Here is a 25,602-nt window from a genome sequence, read left to right as displayed (position 1 = left end):
CTATTCACTGAGCCCCTTGCTAAAGAGCCGGGTATGGTATATATATATATATAACGATATATTAATATAATTGTGACACCGAGTCCCCTAACGGGCCGGGTATGATATATGATGATGATATTCATGTATTCATTTCATAAGACACAGGTACAGTGATTAGCTCCTGAATCTTTATTGCAGATGTGATCTCCTTTACGGTATTTTATGCTTTATATACTCGGTACATAGTTCGTACTGACCCCCTTTCTTCGAGGGGCTGCATTTCATGCCCGCAGGTACAGATACTCATTTTGGAGAGCCTCCAGCTTAGGATTCTTGTCACGACCCAACCTCGTAGGCCGCGACTAGTGCCCGAGTTGGGCACCCAAACGTACCCTAATCCCAAATTAGCCTTTTTAATCGAATAAACATATAGTGATTAGAAGAAATTACTAAATATATCATAAAAGTAGATATAGGCACGAGGGTTGATAGACCGTCACAAAATACACAAAACCCAAACCATATATACAAAACCCACAACATAACTCTGTCTACAGACCTCTACAGATGATAGCATAGTCATATGACAGGACAGGGCCCCGTCGTACCCTTGACCAACATATTCAAATATACAGAGATAAAGTCAGTACCAAAATACAAGCTCCGAACAAGGGAGCACTGTCAATAACACAGCAGATGTCCTAAACCAGCGGATCAGCAAATCAAACTTTGGTACCTGCGGGCATGTAACGCAGCCCCCGAAGAAAGGGGGTCAGTACGAAAAATGTACCGAATATGTAAAACATGAACTGTAATAAGTAAAACCATAATCTGAATAGTAGGTGCAGAAAATGAAATAAATGTTCAAAATTTCAAAATGCTTATCATAATCACAAATCATATATACAAAGACATATGCCATATCCGGCCCCATGTCATGGGACTCGGTGAACAAAACGTGGTCGCTCTCCTGTCATTGGCGCCACAGCACATCATAACACCAGAGTAGGGAATATCTCCGTAACAGATCATATCATATCAGATGGCCATATCAAATCATATCAAATCATATGTGTACATGGCACAGCATAACTCCGTGGCATAACATACACCACAACCCATGTACATGTCATACCTGCCCCCTCACGTTGGGGCACGGCGAAAAATGCAGAGAAGTACGCTTGATAACATATCCTGGCCCAGGCTCAGTGAAGGAATGGTTACAGTATGCACGAGTAGAGTAGTGAGAAACTAAATGCAATTTAAAATATAAAAACATTTATAAAGACTCAATAGCGTAATCCTGATGACAAGTCATATAAAAGAAACTGAGCTATAATCATAGTGTACTTCTTTCCTATGTCACGATGATCTATGTCAAAACAGTCTTTCAGAAATCATTTTCCATATTTCGAAACATAATATGGGGATCAATTGAATAATTGAAATAACTATCATTTAAAAATCCAGATAATAGTTATTTCAAGTAACCTTCGATTGTCATTATGAATTATACTAAAGCATGAATTATATCAAAAGATGAATTATACCAAAATAGGATGGCTGGAATCAAACTCATGTATCAAAATATAAAGATATAATTTTTAGGAATTTACGAACATTAGCCATCCTATTGTCTCTAAGAATAGGAGTTTCTTTGGAATTTATACCTTCGTCCGTTTGTTTCATATAAATCATGGCAAAAGAAAGAAGGTTAGCTTTACATACCTTTAGTGTTTATCCACACACAACATGTATATGCTGCCTCATACCTATATCAATAGGTTAAGCGTTATGGTTAATATATGGAAAGGCATAAAACGTTTTTATCGTTAGTAGATTATTTCAAACAAAACAAAAAAAACTGGACAGCACCTTCCCTTAACTTCATCACCCTTTTTCGAGTATATAAAAGTAAAACTGGGTTTTAGAGTCTAAATGAAAGTTTTAGCTCTATCAAATAGCTTTCCAAAACATCTTTAATCAACCAAAACGGAGCTTTACACAAGGAGTTATGCTAAATTTACTAACAGCAGTCCCATCCAAAAACGGGTTTGCAAAACACAAAATTCTGGGCAGCAACTCCCTTATATTGCTCACTTTTTTTCCACTTTCAAATTAGTCATAAAATCCCCAAGCAACATCAATAATCACACCTTCAAATTACATGTCAAGACAAGCCAAGACGATATTCAAAAATACTCCAAATCTGTCCATTTTAATACCAACACTAATCATGGGATTTTCTTGCTTCCAAGTCCATTTAATACAAGTTAATATCTTCATTATAACCTTAATTATCATTAATATTCCAATCTCAACAAGAACAATAACAACCTATCAAAATAGCCCTTAACTAACAACATAAAGATGTTCAAAAACCTCATGAACACCTACCACAAGCCAAGCAAAACACCTATAATTTTTACACCTTATTTCATATTATTTTTCAACAATTTTCGTGACCTATTGCAGCAGCCCCTCAACATAAACATCACTCATTTAAATTCAAGAAAGCCATGTTAATATCACCACAAGTCCTACCATAGCCCACAAACGAATTTTCAACCTCAACTTTAACCATTTAATCCCTTCATTCTCATCCCAAAATCCATAACAATAACAATCAAATACTAAGCAAAATTAATTCATTATTTTCCACACCAAAACAGCCCCAAACGTCTCCTACCATGCCTCAACATCAACACCCATAATTTCATACATTCATCAACTCACACAAGCTTCAATTACCTTCAAGATGAGGGAAAAACGAAAAAAGAGATGAAATCTTACCTTAGGCTTTTATGAAACAATTTGCTTGAAAATTTGAGGGCTTGGTCAAAAACGTTTTTTTTTTGCTTCTCTAATGGATCCATCCTTGCTTCCATAACCTTGAATAATCACCACACTTAATCCCTCAATTTCTCCCTCACTCTCAAGCTTGTCCGCCTCTCTATCTCGTTACTTCTCTCTATTCTTTCTTTCTCAAAAGTTTAGGAAATTTGGAGAAGATGAGGAATTCTCTCTCTTTCTTGAACATTCTGGAGTTGGGACACGTTTTTGGCTGCTATTTTGGTCAAAATGAAGACCATGTGTGCTGCCCAAGGTGACTAGATGTCCCCTACTAAAGCATGGGCCAATTAGAATTGGCCATGTGGCAGTGGGGATCACTTTTCATCCCACTATTTAATTTAATTCATCTCAATTAATCTCAAATTTCCACTTAATAATTCAACCATGGTTAATTAATCCCTAATCTCAATTAATATTTCTATATCAGTAGAAATTTGAAAACCGGTCGAGCCATTTTTAAAATTCGGAATTAAAATTCGCAGCCAGCACCTTTGTTCAGTAAAACTGTCATATCTCTTGATACCGATATCGAATAAATTACCACAACCTATGGTTGGAAAGATAATCCAATTATATACAACTTTTATTTTATAAGGTTTCCCAAATTCCTGAGCCATGATGGCGTTATGGTCTCCCCAAGTCAGATTGCCCAAAAACATAACTTAAAAACATCTTTTTGGAGGGCTCACACTTGGATTTGGCTCAAGGGTCCTCCTTGAGTTGTGTTTAACTTCACATACATTATCCATATAAATTATCATATGTCCGTTTTATAAAAATCTATTAAGTGGACTCCACCTCAGCTCACGGTTAAGCCATCTATAGCCATAGTAAAACAATATTTTTTTCGGTACTCAACGGGTTTGAAGTACTCCATTATCTCGGAGCCTGAACTTTGGGTACTAATCCTTATAATGTATATATTTATGTATTTAGGGGTACGATGGGGCCCTGTCCCGTCATATGCTATTGTTAATCCTCTTAGAGGTCTGTAGACACATGAGTGGGTTGTATATAAATATTGTCCGGTGTACTAATATGACTTATGTTTTTGGACGTTTACATTCAGAGTGGAAGCCTTGTCGACTTACATATTATGTTATCTTATTTTTGACAATTAAGACTCCCCAAGAAATTGGTGATTTTGGTATATATATAAGTAACAGTTTGATACGACGTGCTACCCATATAAATCCTATATCATGTTTAATTGCCGATTGACTATAGATAATAGGTGTGTATACGAGGGTCCAATTCGGACACTAGTCACGGGGTTAGGTCGTGACAATTTTGGTCTTTTTTTCACTCCTCTTATACTTAACCCATGACTGATATAGACCGTTTTCTACCTTACAAAGGTTTCTAAACCCATTTGTATTCAAGCAAAAGAAACTAAGGCTAAAGAGAGGAGAAAGGGCTAGGGTTCAAGGATTTCAAGCTAGAAACTTGCCAAGTTGATTGTATGTCCTCATCCCAGGTATGTAAGGCTATACTAAAGCATGGACCTTGTTCCTCCATGTGTCCCATTTGTGATAGGTTGATTTGTGAATAAATTGAGTCCCCGTGATTGTGTTTCTTGAGAATTTCCTTAAATTTAACATATTTTTCATAATTTTGCGTAATTGATATTTTCCAAAAACTTATTTCTTGAACAAATGATTTAAACTACTTATTTCATAAACCCTAATAGTATTTTGACTAGTATTAGATGTATATGCCTAAGGATTAAGTCTAGAACCTTGAACTTGTGAATGCATGATTGTGAGTATGATGATAGTCTCGATGAAACTTGATAGTCCTTTGTATCTTTATAATTGAACCCAAATGAATGATCTCAACTGAATGTTCTCATAAATGATTGTCCAAACTACTCTTGAAAGATGTGATTGGGATCGATTGAATAATATGATTGGTCGAGAGGTTTAATTATGATAGAATTGATGAATTAATTAGAGTCCAATATGGCTAGATATAATGACTTGTACAAACTGATTGATTTGAGTCTTATGAGCATATCAAGTCTTGGGAGGAGTATTGAGCACCGATTTGGATAAGAGTAGTTACAAATCAAATCCCATGAACTACGTAGCCAGCATAGGATGGAGGGTTAAACATTTTAAGTCCCAAAACGATGGACTTTGATTGATTGTGGATCCAATGATAGTGATTCGTACCTTGCCCTGCCAAAGTACTGGACATGGTGGTAATGACACCGCTTTGTTGTACATCACCGACTGATAGGGGATGCTTATCCATTAGAGAAACTCCCATATAGGTCTTGATAGTACTCTGATTGAATTTGATTGGATTGGATTGTATATGATTGGTTTCTATCGAAACCTTATTCTTGTTTTAGAGTTATGACATCCTGATTGAGTTCTTATCTTTTGAGTTGAGTCCATTGAGTTGATTGTGGAGCTTGAGGTAAGTGTTGTTGACTGTTCTCCTTCCTGCCATTTTACATACTCATACATTTCATGTACTGAAGCCTTTTGACCTACATTATTTCATGATGCAGATAGAGGTGCTAGAGATCATCAATAGGCGCTCCGTTGAATCCTGACAGTGGTGAGACCTCCTTGCCTTCAGAGGGATCTTGATTATTTTGTTTTCTTTTCATTTTGATTTAAGATAGCCATGAACCTGTCATTGGAACCACTTAGACAGTAGATAAAGGCTTTATAGACTAGATTATTGATGTGTTGATTGGGTATTGTCTTTTGGCTAGTTTCATTCATACTAGTCTTGTCGATTGAATTAGATAGATTGATGGCCTTTGACCTTATTTTATAAATTATTGATTTGATTATCATGTTGAGTTATTTTCTTGATGAGTTAAGTCTTCCGCTGATAGAATGTCGATTGAATGAATATGTGAACATGCCAAGTGGTTCGCTTGGGGACTAGCAATAGTCTCTGAGTGTCGGCCACGCCTATGATACCCTCCCGAGGCGTGACAGAATATTCCTAAATATGTGTGCTGAGTCTATTTGAGCTCAATTTATGACGAGATTTATAATAGTATTAGAAGGGTGACACTCAAATATTCATTTTTTTGTTATTTTATTTTAACAGTATAGTTTTTTATCGAGATATTAGAATGTTACAATTTGAACTCCTTTTATGTATTATCACACTCGCTTTTATTTATTTGTCGCAAAATCGTTAGTATCATGATTAAGCCAGGAATAAAAATTGAACTTTTTCAGGATTTTGCTTGTTTACTCACTTTCCGTAAATGTATCTCTCTTTCGTTTCCTGAAGTACAATGTAAAAATAGAGGTCGTTTTTGGACAAAATATACTTAACTCAAAAGTGCTTAACACCTTCCTTCGATTAACGTAATCTGTTTTTCTTTCAATATGTTAAATGAAAAAGTAATTGTGTTACGCCTCAAAATTACATGACATCAAATAGAATCCAAACAAAATATTAACCATAGAAGAAACGTTTTCTTCCAATGACATATTATAATAATACATAGTATAATTTAGAAGAAGAAAGGAGATCGTTAGTCTACAGTACTATACATAAAAGAAGAAAAAATACCAGAAGTTCCACGTTCGAGTACTAAGAATGGGAATCACCTTCTATAGCAAGTACTTTTACGCTCAAAATGGGACTTTCCAGCACGAATCCGGATAAAATTCACAAAATAGCTACTTTTCCGTCCTTGTAATTGAAAAAATAGCCACTATTATGAAATTTCGAATTCCACAAGTAAAACTCCATGATAATGTCTTAGAGTTTCACCTATGAATTTGAAACCCCATGACATTAACTATTTGTCAAAACATAAGGCCAGCCAAAAAGTATCGATCCCAAAAGTGGATACAAGACCTTCAAATCATTGAATTTTCCTAGAGCTTCACCTGTGAACTTGAAACCCATGACATTAAATATTTTTCGAAAACAAGGTCGAAAAGTGGTTGGTAGACGCTATTTCGCCTCAAATCTGGACTAATCGAAGCCCAAAAATGGATATCAAACCCTACGAAAAACATTGAATTTGAATGTCACTTTATCCAATAGGTCTAGTTGCCAAAGGAACAACTTCAGCTAGAGGAGTAGATAGTGGTGTTGGCAATGGAGATGTTCTACAAACAGGACAAGTTGGATGTAACCTCAACCATGGATCCACACATTTCAAATGAAATAAATGGCCACAATCAGGCAATTGCCTTAACATGTCACTATTCTTATAATCAGCCAAACATATCGAACAACAAGTACTCGCGGTAGAATCCTTGTGAATATTCTTATAACCTTCCGAATACAACAATTTCGGAAAACTCAATAGGGTTTCCTCATCAATCCCTACGTCCACATCCACGTCCACGACCACTACCACTTGTGATTCCTCATTATTATTCCTATGTCTCCTTTGTGGTCGTTCCACGGTTGTTTGATGCCTCGTACAAAAGTAAGACGTTAGGGTGATTGTCGTTATCAACAACAATATGCCAGCTGAGACTCCGATGCCATAGGCGAATCCACCAAAGTTTTGTGACCCGAGGAACCCGTCACCGGAGGAATTCGGATCCGGGCCGGAGGCTGTGGCATTCATGATAATCTTGAGGGTGTTATTGTGTTTGTGGTTTTGGTTTTTGTTTGGTTTTTAGCCATGATGTTTTTAGAACAAAGAGAAATGGTCTAATGATTTTGAAAGTCAATGGTTGACATGTGATAATAAAGGGAAGTTTGATTGGGGAGGGTGCATTTGGACTTCAACATATAATGAACTTTAAAAATTATATTGTGTATTTGAAGAGGCTTCATGTGAATATATATAGTGCTAGTTAGTGGGAATGAATATATATAGTGCTAGTTATTGTTTCTCATATTCGATATTCGATACTTGTTGTTTTGAGACTCTAATTTAAATTTATATTATATAATTTTATTTTAAGGTGTAGTCGTCTAAGGTGTTTAGTAGTTAAGTCAGAAATTTCAAAAAATATTCAAGAGTTAATATTAATATACAAAAAGTAATATTTAACTTATATATACAATATAATTTTTCAGCAAAGAATGTCCAACTAATCATCCTTGGTCGGTGCCTCTAAGTGCTCCTACCACTGGAGGCAAAGCCATAATTCAAATTTTAGGGGTTACTAAATTATAGGATAGTGACATCAGATGATAGTACGTAATTGGATTTTGAGTTTAATAAATTTTTTAAATACATATCTAGGATTTGGACTAAAACTATTGAGTTTGATTGAACCCGTAAGTAACCTTCTAGCTCCTCCCTTACCTATCAAAGATGATTTTATTTTCAAGATTCGTACCCCAAAATCTCTAATTAAGAATGAGAGAGTATTTAAATATTACTTTCTAATTAAGTAGTTCATTTCATGTTGGGGTGTTAGGTTTGAGATGTCAACTGCTTGCCTATCTTTTTCTTCAACGTTTGATTCATGTGAGTAACGTCTTTCTTTCTAGCTAGCAAGAAAATTATTCAACTTTATCCACCTGTTTTTTCATGAATAAATTATATCATTGTTTTCCTTTTTGGTTTCCCACCTCTATTTTTGGTTTGATTAATCTGAATTCTGGATGAAAAATTCATCTTTGGAATAATGTTCAATCAGTCTATATATAGAACTCAAACTCGATATCTTTGATATCTCATGACTAATACAATTGATTTTGTTTGGCTCATGAGATTCATTTAGAAAGACATAATTAAGCGTACGCCAGGATCCAGAAGCAAATTGAAGATATATTTTCTTTAATAGCTTGAGCGTTTAAATAGAAAAAAATACTTCAAATATTATTTTGTAATCAATCGTTCAATATATATATATTTATATATAATACACAATTTGTGATGTGAATATGAAAGTTGCTACACATTTTATTTTACACGTTTGAACCCTTTCTAAATTCTAAACATTTTTTAAACTCAACATTTTGTTGTCAATAAGACCATTTCTGTTTAGATTATTTTTTACTAAATTCTAGACATAAATGGCCCTGATGACAACAAAGTATTGAGTAAAAAATAATTTAAGAAAAACTGTCAGTATGACTTTGAAAACTTGGTTTTGATATCAACATCAATCATACAATAAATTGTTAAAAATTCAAACTTTCAATCTAACTACTCTAATGATTGAATAGTGGCATCACTTAACTAATTGAAGAGTAATCTCACCAACATTGTGGTTGGATGTTTGGATCACTCCATTCTTAATCAGAGATTTCGATTCAAATTTTTGAGAAAGAAATTTTTTTTGTTGGGAGCATTTCTCAAAAATAAACTTTGTAATACGCAAATTCGAATTTAACAAGACTTCAATATAAATACTAATTATTTTGAGAATTGAATAATATTAAAAAAGAGCTACTTTTTTTTAACGTTAAAGTTATAATTAGAAATAATTAACAACTCTAATTTTGAATTATTGAAGTGATAATTATATTTGAAGAATCCTTTTAAGCTAAAGTATCTTGAAAGGACAGTTTTTGAATATTCAAATTTATAATTTATCTTCAAATGATAATTAACTCAAAAAATGATCAAGTTTACAAATTGAAGGACAGTTTTAGAGCAATGGTAAAGTTATTTCTACGTAGAATAACGATACGATTATTTTCATTTGATTTATAGGTCAATGGTTCGAGTGATAGAGTAACAATGATAGTTATTTTGTAAAGTTACATTTTTGTAAGTTTTACTCTACTAAAATGACTACTTTTTCTTTCTGACTTCAACATTCTTGGTGTTTTTTGTTAACATTTGTAAGTTTTATATTTATTGAAAATACCTTCTTTTTCTTTCTGACTTCATTATTCTTGTTATGTTCTGTTAAAATTTGGTAAGTTTTACTTGATGAAAATTCCTTCTTTTTCTTTAACTTTGCCATTCTTGGTGTTTTCTATATCTTAATGGCATTATTAAGTACTTCATACTTAATTTCAGAAATCTCAAATTCAAGCTTTAGGTAAGAAATCATTTTTATTAGTAAGTATTTTATCTTTAATATGAGAGTTCTGATGCAAATAGAGATTTAGTCTAACCCTAATATGAATATTAGATCCTACATGAGAAATAAAAAAGATAAGCGAAGTGCATATATTGCTTTTTAAGGCATAATCAAAGTTTATTAACCATTAAAGAATCAACTTGAGACTCAAATTTGCATATTTATAATCCCGCTTGTTCAAACTTGCAATGGTGGTAATTTTCAATTACAAGGTTAACCATCAACATTATACTCCTTAGAATGTTCCTTCTTTCTCTCGAATCCTTCTAATACAAAATACTTTATGTTCGTGTCTTAAACAATATTTCAAACACAATTTCAGCTCCAAATATTAACAACCAAGAGATTCCAACAATAAATATGCTGCAAATTTGAATTTATCAGCTCAACCAAATGCATCTTTCTCTGTTCAATGAGAAAACTGTGTCGGATTAGCTGCAAGTTCAAAAATGGTGGAACTCGATCTCTTTTCAGACGTTTCACAGTCTCATCATCATCATCATCAGCATCTCCAGTTCATCATTTAGAAGAAGAAGAAGAAGAAGAAGAAGAAAACTATCCTATTATTCGCCGTAACAGAAGAACCCAACGTCATTATTTAAGCAAATTATTATTCTCATTATCCGAACCCCATTACAAAGAAATCCACACCCAAGTGATTCTTTCTGGATTTGAAAGCAACCCTTTTCTTAACAACATCTTGATTCAATCCTATTCGATTTGGGGGTGTTTGGATTATGCACGTAAAGTGTTCGATAAAATGTCTAAAAGGGATATGATTTCTTGGTCTTCAGTTATTACTATGTATACCCAAAATGGGTTTTATGAGGAATCTTTGTTGCTTTTCTGTGAGTTGAGGAGAAGTTGTAATGAGGGGCCGAATGAGTTTGTTTTGGCTAGTGTCGTTAGTTGTTGTGGAAGGTTAGGTAGTCTTGTGAAAGGTGAGGAATTGCATTGTTTTGTTGTTAAAGCTGGTTTTGATCAGTTTGTGTATGTGGGTACGGCGTTAATCGATTTTTACTCGAAAGGTGGAGATGTAGGGGCAGCGAGGCGAATTTTTGATGATTTGTTGGTGAAGAGTACGGCTACGTGGACTGCGATTATTGCAGCGTGTGTGAATGTGGGGAAGAGTGAGATTTCCTTGCAGCTATTGAGGAATATGTTGGAGATTGATGTTGTTCCTGATAATTATGTGGTTTCGAGTGTCTTGGGTGCTTGTTCGTCACTTGAGTATCTTAAAGGAGGAAAGGAAATTCATGGTTATGTGCTTAGACAGGGAGCAGAGATGGATGTTACGGTGAGTAATGTTCTTATTGATTTCTATATGAAGTGTGGTAAGGTTAAGACTGCAAGGACAGTTTTCGATCGAATGGAAGTTAAAAACACTGTTTCTTGGACAACGATGATCTCCGGATATATGCAGCATTCGTGTGACGTTGAAGCTATAAGCATGTTTAGAGACTTGAACAGTTTGGGTTGGATGCTAGATAGATTTGCTTGCAGTAGTGTACTTAATTCTTGTGGGTCGCTTGAAGCTTTAGATCTCGGAAGACAAGTGCATGCTTATATCGTGAAAGCTAATGTTGATTCTGATAAATTTGTGAAGAATAGCTTGATTGATATGTACGCGAAAAGTGATTCATTTGGAGATGCAAAAAAGGTTTTTGACACTATGGTTAATCATGACGTGATCTCTTATAATGCTATTATTGAGGGCTGTTTATCGCAGAATAGGCTATATGAAGCTTTTGATCTATTTGCTGAAATGAGAAATAATCTTATTCTTCCGAGCCTTTTGACTTTTGTTAGCCTGCTTGGTGTGTCCGCTTCACTTTTCTCCTTGGAGTTAAGTAAGCAACTTCATGGTCTTACCGTAAAATTTGGTTTTTCTGCTGACATGTTTGTTTGTAGCATCCTAATAGATGTTTACTCGAAATGTTCATCTATTGAAGATGCAAGGCAAGTATTCGTTGAAATGAATGAGAAGGATATTGTTGTGTGGAACTCTATGTACTTTGGTTATATACAGCAGTGTGAAAATGAAGAGGCTTTAAAGCTCTTCCTAGAACTGCAGCAGTCTTTGCAAAAGCCAAACGCACTGACTTTTGTTGCCCTCATTTCTGCATCTAGTAACCTAGTAAGTCTCTTGCATGGTCTCCAGTTTCATAACCAGATTGTAAAAGTCGGCCTAGATTTTGATCCGCATGTTACAAATGCACTGGTCGATATGTACTCCAAGTGTGGAAGCTTGGAAGAAGCACGAAAGATGTTCAATTTCACTCTTCAGAGAGATATCGCATGTTGGAATTCTATGATATCCACTTATGCACAGCATGGTGAAGCAAAGGAAGCTCTTAATATGTTTGAGAAAATGATTAACAATGGACTAAAACCCAACAATGTCACCTTTGTTGGAGTGCTTTCAGCATGTAGCCATGTTGGTCTTGTCAAAGAAGGATTACGTCACTTTTATTCCATGTCAAGGTACGGTATTGAACCAGAAACGGAGCATTATGTTTGCATAGTTTCTCTCTTGGGTCGAGCTGGTAAACTGATCGAAGCAATGGAATTCATTGAAAAAATGCCAATTCCACCAGCTGCCATTGTGTGGAGGAGTTTGCTTAGCGCGTGCAGAGAAGCTGGTCATATAGACCTTGGTAAATATGCAGCATCAATGGCAATATCTATTGATCCAAAAGACAGTGGATCATATATCCTACTTTCAAATATTTATGCATCTAAAGGCATGTGGAACAATGTCAAAAAGTTAAGAGAGAAAATGGATAGCAATTGTGTAGTGAAAGAAAAAGGGTGTAGTTGGATAGAAATAAACAATGAGGTGCATTTGTTTATTGCAAGAGACCAAAGTCATCAGCAAACTGATTTGATATATTTATTTTTGAAACTTCTGATTCAGCATATGAAAGGGATCAGATATGTTCCCGAGGATACTACCTTCTCAAATGAGTAAAATCTCTGTCATCTTTGCCATGGTATGTGAAAAATCTTTGCTTTGAGTCTTCTTCAAGTTATTTTTTGTTACTAGTTTTTCCCTATTTCTCTTTTAGCTCAAGTTTTCCCACTGCTTTTCTGTCTGTAGAGTAACATAGATGTTTCTTGTTTGCTTCATTGACTAATACATTGAAAAAATCTCCAATTCCTATTTTGTGACTCCTAAATACTAAAAAAAGTGTCAATTTAGTCATATCTCCAAAAATTTATGGGCTAACACATACGAAAAATTAAGAAAATTCTAAATTCTTGTTTCGTGCCCAATGCACACGGAAAACTGAGAAAAATCTTTGTTTTATGACCCTAAACGCTAAAAAAGTGGCGTGGATCCTACAAAAAGTTATAAATATTATTTAGTAGGTAATTACGGATGGTCTCACAAAATATGGGGTCAAACAGTTTCGGATGTTCATATTTACAAAATATTCATAGGCTAATACATCCGAAAAAACCCTTCGGGGTGGTCCAGTGGATTGGGCTTGGGACTTCTATGTCGGAGGTCTAAAGTACGAAATCCCTTGCCAGCAAAAGCAAGGGCTTTGGTCAAGTTGTCGCATCGGGCTTGCCTAGTGTGGGTTACCTCTTCTATGTGGTTTGCGGGCTATTGCATAGGAGCAGGATTTTACCCAGTGCACACCCAAAGAGTCGCGGCTGCAAGTTTCTCTTGTCATAATAAAATACACATGAAAAACTGATAAAATATTAAATTCTTATTTCGTAACCTCTAAATGCTTAAAAAAATAGTGTGGATCCTAGCTTTCACTAGGTAATAACAAATGATATTACAAAGAGTTGAAGTCAAAAAAATTTGAACGGACATATTTACAAAATATTCATTGGCTAATACTCACGAAAAACTAAAAAAACTAATAAAAACGCTAGAAAAAATAGCGTTGATCCTACAAAAGCCATAGATTTTATTCACTAGGTAATGACGGAGAATCCTACAAAATATAGGGTTAAAAAGTTTGGACGATCATATTTAAAAAGTATTCATAGGCTAATACACACGAAAAAATGGACTAGGACGAGGCTATAAGAATTCTTTCCCAGGTCATTACACAGAGGATTTTGTAAATGCTTGCAAACAAATTGACCCGAAATCATATCACTAAATAATTCATGGTTTAATACACATGAAAATAGAAAAAATTGTCTAATTTCTGTTGAGTCGCCCCTAAATGCTAAAAAAAGCCGTGTGGATCAGGGTGATGCTATACGAATTCTTCCCGAGGTCATTTTGGACAGTTTTGTAAAGGTAGTGTAAAAAAATTAACTGAAAACCATATCACCAAATAATTAATGGGCTAAAAGACACGAAAAATAAAGAAAATCGTCTAATTCTTGTTGAGTGACCTCTAAATGCTAAAAAAAATCACGTGGATAGGGCGAGCCTATAGAAATTCTTCCCCAGGTCATTGCGGACGTTCTATAAAGGTTTTGCAAAAAAACTATTCAGAAGCCATATCACCAAATTAATTATAGGCTGACACACACAAAAAGGGAGAAAATCACCTAATTCCTTTAGAGTGACCCCTAAATGCTAAAACACACTGCGTGAATTGGATCGAGGCTATAGGAAGTCTTCCTCAAATCATTACGGACAGTTTTGTAAAGGTTTTGCAAACAAATTGACCAAAAGCCATATGACCAATAGAGAAAATCGCTTAATTCCTATTGAGTGACTCATACATGCTAAAAAGCCATGTGAATCAGTGCGATGCTACACAAATTCTTCCCCATGTCATTGCGCACGGTTATGTAAAGGATTTGCAAAAAAATTAATTCAAATGTCATATCACCAAATAATTCATGGGCTAACACATATGAGAAACAGAGAAAATCATTTAATTTCTATTGAGTGACCCTCCCTAAATGCTAAAAAAATTGAGTGGATCAGGGCAAGACTAGGAATTCTTCCGCAAGTCATTACAGATGATTATGTAAAGGTTTTGCAAAAATATTGACTAGAAGTCATATCATCAAATAATTTGTAAGCTAATACACACGAAAAATGAAAAAATCACTTAATTTCTATTGAGTTGTCCCTTAGTGCTAAAAAACACCGTGTAGTTAGGGCGAGTCTAGAGAAAAAAAATTCCAGGTCATTACGGATGGTTTTGTAAAAGTTTTGAAAAAATTGTCGGAAGACATATCACCAAATAATTCATGGGCTAACATACACAGAAAATAGAGAAAAATGCTTAATTCATGTTGAGTGACCTCTAAATGCTAAAAACACTGTGTGGATTGATGTGTCGTGTATTTACAATACTTTTGACGCTCAAAACTATGAATTAGTATGGGTTTTAAACATGCTTTTATAGGTATGATGTGCTTTTGTGTTTAATGTGTAGAAACATTAAGTTGAGCCCGTGAAAAAGCAAGACTGCAGAAAAGGGACTTGAAGCTAGAGACCTTCCGAGACCCTCCACTGGCCGTGAATCTTTATACGGCCCGTGGAAGCTGGCCATTGTGTTGATATGATGCAGGAAAGAAATTGAGGAAATTGTGCTAAGTGAAACTCCACGAAACCCTTAACGGGCCATGAAGTCCACTACGGATCGTGATGGAGGATCATGGGAAAAACTGCTACAACAAGGCCTGAAGGACGAAGTAAAGGACCACGACACCTACCAAGGGGCGTAGAAGGCATTACGAAGTGTGAACCTTGCCCATAAAAGAGTAGAGGACCACACAGAGCCAAGTTAAACACCACGGAGCAAGACCAGGAGGCATGAACAGGAGTACGGTCCGTGAAGAGCCATTGTGAACATGCGCCAACTTAAGTTTTCCTAGTTTGTTTAGGATTTGATTGTGTAGTCTATAAATACCCGTTTAGGTTTAATTTTTAGGGAGTCGCGTAATTTTATAGATTTTGAGAGCTTTGAACAAATGTGAGAAGCATATTTCGAACAACTTTTTGAGGATCAAAACGTTAATACAATATTTTGGTTTCTTGATTCGTTCTTTATTCTTGTGATTTAAGGTTTACTTTTGCATAAACATAAGTATTATTTTATGAATTCTACATCGATTCTTGATGCATTATTTATGAATATGAGTAGCTAAAGTGCATAACCAAGGTTGTGGGAACCATGACGGAATAATGAAGTAGGCAAACGTATAGGTGATTTTCGTCCATTGTTTAGCATGCATTGTAGTTTTCGTCATCTTGTTTTTTTTAACGAGTGCACACGTTAAAACTCACTTGTATTTATTACTTGCTCGGGGGAGGGGTAGTGATTAGGAAAAGAAAACTACAACGGAGATTCTAAGTTCCAAACCTCCGTCTAAGAACTTGAGCTCGGGAGAGGATAGTTTTCTGAGATCACAAGCAAGAGTTAGTTAGAAACACATTCGGAGACTGGGAAGTAAAGACTGAAATTCATCTAATAAGATCAGAAGGTGTTTAGATGTACATAACTAGCTAGATTTTGTATGCGACGCATTGAAACGATATCACCAATACGAGATGACTATTGAGTTACATGCCATGCAAAACACAGTCCTAGCTACCTTCTCATACTGTTTAAGCCTTAAGTCTATTTTACTTTGTTACTACGAACATTGATAATTGTTACTTATTAAACAACTAAAATCCCAATTTACTTTATGCATTTTTACTTTCGGAAAATAGTGACTACAATTGAATTTAAGTGATAGTAGACTTATTTTCTCCGTATTTCATGTGGATTCGATCCTAACCTAATTGGGTACTATATTTGATAGTGACCGCTTTATACTTCTTAATTGGAGTGTAAGCTTGGGCGCAACAAATTTTTGGCGCCGTTGTCGGGGACTATGATTTTGAAATATTCTATAAGTAGTTATTTCGGTTTGTAGTCTTATTTCTTAATTTTATTTTTTTGTTTCTTGATTTTGTTTGTGTAGGGTATAGATTTGTGCATGCCAAATACCCGAAGTAAGGGTGAACCACTGATCCCTTATGATCTTGAGCTACAAAAATCTATTCGAAAGATGAATACACAAGAGCGTAAGGCGCAAAGGTTAAGAGAACTTGCGGAGGTTCAAGCTAGATCCAATAATGATAATTTGGGGATGATCAAGAAGATGTGGAAGATGAACCTCATCATTCTCTACCAGTGACAAGAGGTAGAGGGCAACAACGACCCATTGACTTTGCATTGGAGGATGATGATCCAGATATGGATGAAGTCGGAGCCACTGATCCATGTGATTATTTTAGCATTTATGAGCCACTTAACAGGAATAAGGAGATTTTCTCCGTAAAATTCTTGAATTAACACAAAAGAAAATCAAGAATTAACACAAATTCTTGAACTCTTGATCCACTTTAAAGAATGATTTAAGGAAAAATTACCCTTTTACACATATTCTAATACCATATTTACTTGTATTCCCTATTATATCAAAAAATATCCAAAATCCCTCTTTTTCCTTTATCTCTCTCTCCCTCACTGATACATCACTCTTCCTCCCTAAATCCTCACCTAAATTCGCTCCTCTTCATCAGTTTTTGAGATTTTGAATTTATGAGTACATCTGTTACTCAATTTCAAGATTCTAACTAAAGTATATTTAAGTTTTTCCTTATCTGGAATCTCACTTTATCCTCATTCAATCAGATTTCTCCTAAAATTTGTATCGTTTGATTTCTTATGTAAATCTTTGAAAAATCTTCTAAAATTGGTATCCTTTGCTTTCTTATGTAAATCTTTCTATTTTTTTAAATTAAATCTTCAATGATACATATGGAATCCGTTCATGGTCTCACACAGTTGAATAAAAATCAAGGAATTCTTGTTTTACCTGGTTTTGATTCAACTTGGTAAGGTTACGACGAGGTTACATCCAAACATCATAACGATTCAGCAGTGATGGATAAGTTACGTGAGAAATTAAAGTCGAAAGCTCTAGTTAAACATGCACCCAAAGAATTAGACAATAAGATTGAAGGGGTTACAACACACCTAATCTCCCAAAGGTATGGGTTCAATTAAGTTTTTTTTAATACCGTTTTTATGAAGATTTTTTTATTCTAATACATATTGTTTATGTATCAGATTCTCATGTATCAAGCGTTAACGCTTCTGATAGATAGTTTTTTTTAAATGTCATTTTTTCTGGAGATTTACTACTTCTGATACATCGTGTTTAAGTTTCAATTTCTATTGTATCAAGTTTTAATGATTCTCATACATCTACATTTATGTATCAGATTATAATTTATGAAGTCTTACTGCTTCTAATACATCTTCTGTATGTATCAGATTCTCATGTATCAAATATTTTAATGCGTCTGATACATCGTATTTATGTATAAAGTTCAAGTTGTATTTAACCATTTTTCATGTCAATGCAGGGAATGAAGTACGCCATCAAGAATATTATAACTATTTTTTTTGTAATAGTAAACATTTTAGATGTATCTGCTATTTTAATGTATCTGATACATTAATTGTAATATATCAGAATCAGTAAGCAACTGAAATGTAATAATCTTTCCATTTATCAATTGAAAAGATTTGTATGTTTTTCTCATCTGTCAAACTCGAATATAAAATCAAAGTTTATGTATCATATTCTAATGTATCAAACTTGACTGACTGGGGCATCTTGCTTATGTATCACAATAACATTTACCATTTTTTAATGAATCTGATACATATACTTTTGTATCACATATATGTAATAATTAAACTTCACATATATGTATCAGTACTTATGTATGTATCAACTACACAACTAATGTATCTATACTGATGTATCAGTATATAATTAAAACATGTTATACCTAACTGATTAATCAACAACCTGCAGAAAATAAACTTCACATATATGTATCAGAACTTATGTATCAACTGTAGAACTGATGTATCATAACTGATGTATCAGTATTTAATTAGAACATGTTCTACCTAACTGATGAATCAACAACCCGCAGAAAATAAATTTCACATATATGTATCAGAACGTATGTATCAACTACAGAACTGATGTATCAGTATTTAATTAGCACAGGTTATACCTAACTGATGTATCAAAAAACTGCAGGAAATAAACAACATATATATGTATCACAACTGATGTATCAACTACAGATATGATGTATCAGAATTGATGTATCAGTATTTAATTAGCACAGTTTATACATAACTGATGTATCAAAAATCCACAGGAAATAAAATTCACATATATATATCAGAACTTATGTATCAACTACAGAACTAATGTATCAGTATTTAATTAGCACAGGTTATACCTAACTGATGTATCAAAAAACTACAGGAAATAAATTTCATACATATGTATCAACTACAGATCTGATGTATCAGAATTGATGTATCAGTCTCTAATTAGCACAGCTTATACATAACTGATGTATCAAAAAACTGCAGTACATAATTGATGCTCTATTTTTTGGCTTGAAACTTTATGTACATAACTGTTGCTTTTTTTAATCAATTAATCCCACTAATTAGATCAGTAATTGATTTAAAGAGCCAATCATACCTTATCTCAATCTACTATCCATAAATAGCTGATGTGCATTAACTATTCTACAGCTAAAGTTGATGTATCAGATACATAACTTATGTATCTGCAAAACTGGAAAAAAAAAGTCAAAATCGACTTTTGTTTGAATTGATGCTCTATTTTTTTCATTGGAGACGATGCTCTATTTTTTGGCTTGAAACTTTATGTACATAACTGTTGCCTTTTTTAATCAATTAATCCCACTAATTAGATCAGTAATTCATTTAAAGAACCAATCATAACTTATCTTAATCTACTATCCATAAATAGCTTATGCGCATTAACTATTCTACAGCTAAAGTTGATGTATCAAATACATAACTTATGTATCAGCAAAACTGGAAAAAAAAATTAAAATCGACTTTGGTTTGAATTGATGCTCTATTTTTTCCATTCGAGACGATGCTCTATTTTTTGGCTTAAATCTTCATGAACATAACCGTTGCTTTTTTTAACAAATTAATCCCATTAATTAGATCAGTAATTCATTTAAAGAACCAATCATACCTTATATTAAGATACTATCCATAAATAGCTGATATGCATTAACTATTCTACAGCTAAAGATGATGTATCAGATACATAACTAATGTATCAGCAAAACTGAAAAAAAATTGAAATCGACTTTGATTTGAATTGATGCTCTGTTTTTTGGTTTGAATCTTCATGTACACAACCGTTGCTTTTTTTAACCAATTAATCTCATTAATTAGATCAATAATTGATTTAAAGAACAAATCATACCTTATATTAAGATACTATCCATAAATAGATGATCTGCATTAACTATTCTACAGCTAAAGTTGATGTATCAGTTACATAACTAATGTATCAGCAAAACTGAAAAAAGGAGAAATCGGGTAATTTTGGTACGATGAACGATGTATAGTAATTAGACTTTTTCATTATGGGATTTAGGTAAAGTTTGCATGATTTAAAGGATTTTATCCAAAGGCTAGGCCCAATCTTCAGATTCTATATTTTCATCCTAAGTCCAATTTTTTTAGGAAAACTTACGTAAATATACAATATTAAAAAAATATTTATCATTTATAGCAATAAAAAAATAATTTCACTGAACACTTATAATACATTTATAATATAGTTTTAATACATATTGCAGAGAACTATTTATAAAACATATATAATACAAGTTTTATAGATGAATAATACATTTATCACATATTTTAATAGACTTATAATACATTATGTTAGTTTCTTACTACACAACCATAATATATATTTTAAAATACTTATAATACATTTATATTGTATGCATAATTCACTTTTAATACAAGTGTAGATTTATCATAATATTGCTATATATTGCTATAAATGGTAATAAATAAAAAATATCACTAAAATCAGTAATTAATTTTTAAAAAGCACTCAATCAAGTAATTTTTCCATATTTTTATCTGTTCAATTCATGACTCACTATATAATTGTTCTTTTGTTATGGGATAATTACAATTCAATGTCTTTGAGTGATCTAATTTATAAAATAGTCAGTATATATACTTTATATATTTTAGTCATATTGATAAATAAGTTTGGCCAAATCGTACAAGTAAGTTTCTCTTTTGTTATAAGGTTTCCATATCGCTAGATATGTTCAATAGATCAAATGACTTTTGAGGCTTACTGCTATTGCAATCAAAGATTTTGGTGATTATATGCTTCCTCCACTTTATTTTAAGGTACTTATTTAATATATCAATTATTTGTGTAAGTACATGGTAGAAAATATTTAGATAATAATTGAAAAGTAAACAAGGAAATATCAAATTTTAAAATTTGAATAATTAAATAATTATTTTGAGCACTTCTTGAACATTAATTTAGAATGGAAGATCTAGTGTTAAAGATTTCATAGTCTTTTAAAATAGAACAAAAAATTGGACGGACTACTTTCATTTACTTTAAGAAAAAGCTTCCTCTGCATTGTAGGTCCCTCTAATTATGGAAGGTTTTTTGTATTATTTTAGGGTTAAAGGAGATTCTAATTGGTGTTTATACTATTAATAATTTGATGAAATAATCATTCAAAGAGTTAATAGTTTTTATAGTTTCTGACTCGGTGTTTGTTATCTGTCATGAACTTCAACTAATTCAAATTTTCGTCAGAAAGTTCCGCATTTCCTGCGAGATATGACAATTGTATTCTCAAGATTCAAACTCAACACCTCTGATTAAGAATAAAGAGGTGCTTACCGTTCTATCAACTCTATTCTTAGGTCTCGAAATGAGATTAAGGGGTACTTATCATCTCATTGGCTCAATTTTCAAAATTCAAACCTGAAATATCTAATTAAAAACGAAAAGATTTAGCAGTTATTCAACTAACAAACTTGAAAAAGGAGAGACTTAAGTGGAACAAATGAAGATCCAAGAATGGAGAGATTTCCTAAACAAATTTTATTGGCTACTTTTAATTGAACTCCAATCTCAATTTCAACACTCATAACAGATACTTAATCCTCAAGGTTGTGACGGGAGTTAAGTATCTTTCATCATTAATCAGATGTTTCAAATAGTTGCAGATTGAGTTATATTTGATAGAAATTGCGCTTAGTCAAAAGTGATTTTTTGGGAATGAATCATGATTAGTTAGAGTCGTAGAATAAATATCAAACTTTCAATAAAAACAAAAAGACCTTGATAGTGAGCCTGCCATTGGGTGCAAGGTTCCAAGCAAGTGTATCTTTCTAGTTGTCAACCATTTGACAAGTTTGTATATTATCTGTTTTTTTTTAAAAAAAGGACATTAAATGTACAAAGCATTTTGTATTTATATAGAGTTTGAAAAAGGGCCGCACCCAAGGGCCGCAAACCTTTACTTATCCTGCACTATATTGTGCATTAGTCTTTCTTAAATAGGTTCAAAATTAATTTTTTAAAGAAGAAAAGAAAACAAAGAAAAAGGTAAAAAAAATAATAGAAAAGATGAATTTATGAAAGTTATGGAGAGTAACATCATTGTCAATAGATATCAACTATGTATCTTAAAATCTTGCTTAATAGATGGACTTGACATTGTGTAATCTCAAGAGTGTACACTTGGAAAGAGAGCCATCATTGATAAATGATAAGTTTTTTCACTCTTTTTAGTCTAATAATGCCTTAAAAGCTTTGTTTCCAGGTTGTGATTCATAACCTATTTGGGAAGGTAATTGAGTACTATGTCATTGTTAAAGATTGTGGTGTGAGGAGCAAGATTTTTTCCATCTTAATTAAAAAACTTGGGTTTGAATTTTAAGAATGAAAAAGTTGTAGTATAAAACACTTTCTTTATTAGTGCATCGTATATGCTATGATTTGAATTAGTCGAGATTGTAAAACGGATATTATAAACCAAACAAGAAACCAAAAAAGTAGTATGTCTATCATTTTCTTTAATGGACTTTAGATTATAATAGAATGAATAAGATTACTTTATTTTTAATCAGAAGTTTTAGATTCGAGTTATAAGAATATTTTAAAAAGAAATCTCATGAGGAGTGCTTTCCTCTTCAATGAACTTTACATGTTACGAATATCTGATTAATTTGGACTTCAAGACGGATACCGGAATAAAACATCAAAAAAATGTATTATGCCTACCATATCCTTTTATATGATAGCTTGTTAACTTTCTTTATCTCATGGTATTTCTTTTTACTATTTTTCCATTATCCTGGTGCCAAATGTATGAAGATGAAGTAGCTATGAAGAGTATCATCATGGTCAATAGATGCCAATATGCATCAAAATTCTTGCATAAGAGATGGACTTGGAATTGTGTAATTTCAAGAGTTGACACTTGGATAGATAGCCATTATTGATAAGTCCTTTCACTTTTTAAATCTACCAAAGATTACCTTAAAAAATAAAAAGCATTGTTTCTAGGTTTTGATTCATCACCTATTTTGGAAGGTAATCAAGTACTATGTCACCCAGGCTTGTGATGAAATGAATTTAAAAAAATTATTAATTGGAGGTCTTATCTTTTAGTCCTGAAATTGGAGCAGACCTACTCTTAAGTTATGGATTCGGCAGAATTTCAATAGTTTTGGTTCAAATCTTTGACTTATATTAAGAAATTCACTTAATATGTATAAAATTCTGAATTTGCATTTGTTTGGAAAAGAAAAAGATCATGGTAGAAAGTGTTATCTTTAATTAAAAAATATAATGATCTTATACAGCATGAATCTAAATTAATCGAGTCTCCAGAATAGGTCTGGACATCTAAGGGGATAAACCCAAAAAATTACTATGTCTATCATCTCCTTTTATATAGTAGCTTGGTAATTATTTCAATTACTTTCCGAACTTTTGTTAATTACAAGATATATTCACAATGATTATTTGCAATTATAGATTTACCTCTTAGCTTCTTTCCTTTTAAGTCAAGAATAAAGATGAGTTTTTTTTTTGTTGATAAATTTGTTAGTGATAATGTTTTTTGGAATCAATTTTCATGTTAAAATTATAGTATATATTTTTTTATAATAACATTTTATCATAACAATTAATAAATTTTGAACAAACGACGCTATTATAAAAAGGTCCAGGTCAGATTGTACATATGAACTCATTTTAGTATGAAACTTTTAACAATTAGGGAGGATCTATTATAAAGAATGCTTACCCATTTTTTCTTAGTGGTGACGTTTTTGACATGTTATATAAAGATAAAACACAAATTTATATGGTATGAACGTTTTCAGGCTCAATGATGATTTAATTTTAAGGATTGAATCTGTAAAATCTGTTGGTCAAAATGAATAAAACGTGTCATGGATGTGAATTGTGTCGAATATGATTACTAGAGTTGGATTCTCGTAGCACGATGATGGGAAAACCTCATAGACAGAATACTAATCATTATTGCAGTGTCTCACATTGATTGAGGAATTAAGTCGTTATCTTCTTAAATATTATGGGTAACCCTCACATTATGTAATGACCCATTATGTCATTTTGAAAACTAGGGCTTTTTATTTCATAAAAGATTCACCCCATAAATTTTTAATGGGTATTTTGGACTATTCGATAACCATGATTATTTAGTTAAGGGGTAAATTTAAATAACTAATTTAATTAGTGGGCCAAGTGGATAATTTATTTAATACTCTATACCAATTATTAAAATAAAAGGATAGAATTTATGAATTTTAATACATAAAAATTAGAAAAGAAAAGAAACTTACATGCGCCGCTGGTGAAGAGCAACTGAAAGTGCTTCAGGTAAAATCAACCGCGCCTCTCAATTCTTGCTTTGTGTATATGTATTTGGCCATATATTATTATTATAATGTATTTTGTGAAAGTGAAATAATAGAACTTTAATTAATTTGTTTTTTAAATAATGAAAACTAATGTACCTGGTAATGTTTTGGACTTGGTGAAGAGAATTAATGATTTGGGAAGTGACCATGTGTGTATTTGGGATTGGGTACAGGTTAGTGATGTCCATCATTGGGTAATTAAAATTATTATATATATATATATATATATATATATATATATATATATATATATATATATATATTGAATAGATCTGGGAAGTGGTTAAGCTGCAATTGGGTTTGCAGTGTTGATTGCATAAATTAGATGATTTGATTTTTAATTTATTTGGTTATCAAATTATGATTCAAGTTTTGATATATTGAGATAGATAATTAAATAATAAGTGTGTATATTACATAAACACAATTAGAGTTATGCTAATTGGAGGAATTAAGACTTAATCTTATACTTGATATTTAAAAATTGATTATAGATTTGGGTGAGCTTTTGGGTCTAGGCTAGATGTATAGTAATATGAATGTCTACGTACTCATTTACTTATGAATATTGCATACTTGATAGATTGAAAATGTTCTAAGGCATCGAAGAAAGGAAAATCACCAGTGAATTAGCTTGCTTGACTTTGGTTCTTCGATGGAGGTAAGTTATGTTTTTTTTTTCTATATCATAGATAGACTCTTAATAGTGATTGATATTCATTGAGTAATGTTGAAGTTTACTACGCATTTAATTATTGTGGTTTGGATGGTTGATATGTTGTTGTGATTGGTCTGAAATTTCGAGCCATGAAATCCATAATCTTGAACTTGCCCTATCAAAAATGGTGTCTTGAATAAAGAAGGCTTGATGAAATATTATTAATGAAGTGGAATGTAATAATAAAGAATGATGAAGTAATTATATCTGGATCGAGTGTCATGAGCCGACACAGTATATTTGGATCGGG

The 25,602-nt window shown here is 32.7% G+C and overlaps 2 protein-coding genes and 1 long non-coding RNA gene across 3 annotated transcripts; 1 reads left to right on the top strand and 2 right to left on the bottom strand.

Annotated features, from left to right (window-relative positions):
* Positions 1–458: 458 nt before the first annotated feature.
* Positions 459–3,368, bottom strand: LOC129885157 (uncharacterized). Its single transcript, XR_008766064.1, has 3 exons — positions 2,776–3,368; positions 1,711–1,754; positions 459–718 (listed from the first exon to the last, which is right to left on the bottom strand). It is a non-coding gene; the product is annotated as an uncharacterized LOC129885157 (long non-coding RNA).
* Positions 3,369–6,312: 2,944 nt separating this feature from the next.
* LOC129885156 (RING-H2 finger protein ATL70-like) lies at positions 6,313–7,596 on the bottom strand. The gene has a single exon (XM_055959358.1). It carries the CDS (start codon positions 7,400–7,402, stop codon positions 6,857–6,859), a length of 546 nt encoding a protein of 181 aa, XP_055815333.1. The 5' UTR covers positions 7,403–7,596; the 3' UTR covers positions 6,313–6,856.
* Positions 7,597–10,047: 2,451 nt separating this feature from the next.
* LOC129887736 (pentatricopeptide repeat-containing protein At4g39530) lies at positions 10,048–15,759 on the top strand. The gene is made up of 2 exons (XM_055962945.1): positions 10,048–12,820; positions 15,197–15,759. The coding sequence occupies exon 1, from the start codon at positions 10,240–10,242 to the stop codon at positions 12,796–12,798; it is 2,559 nt and encodes an 852-aa protein (XP_055818920.1). The 5' UTR covers positions 10,048–10,239; the 3' UTR covers positions 12,799–12,820; positions 15,197–15,759.
* The last annotated feature ends 9,843 nt before the right edge of the window (positions 15,760–25,602 follow it).

The sequence above is a fragment of the Solanum dulcamara genome, chromosome 4, assembly GCF_947179165.1.
Source record: "Solanum dulcamara chromosome 4, daSolDulc1.2, whole genome shotgun sequence".
Classification (NCBI taxonomy): domain Eukaryota; kingdom Viridiplantae; phylum Streptophyta; class Magnoliopsida; order Solanales; family Solanaceae; genus Solanum; species Solanum dulcamara.
The sequence above is the reverse complement of the archived record's forward strand: the minus strand, read 5'-3'. Positions and strand labels throughout refer to the sequence as shown.

What these genes read in the sequence shown, in the direction of transcription:
- LOC129885156 (XM_055959358.1), bottom strand. Translation starts at nt 7,402, where the DNA reads ATGAATGCCACAGCCTCCGGCCCGGATCCGAATTCCTCCGGTGACGGG.
- LOC129887736 (XM_055962945.1), top strand. Translation starts at nt 10,240, where the DNA reads ATGAGAAAACTGTGTCGGATTAGCTGCAAGTTCAAAAATGGTGGAACT.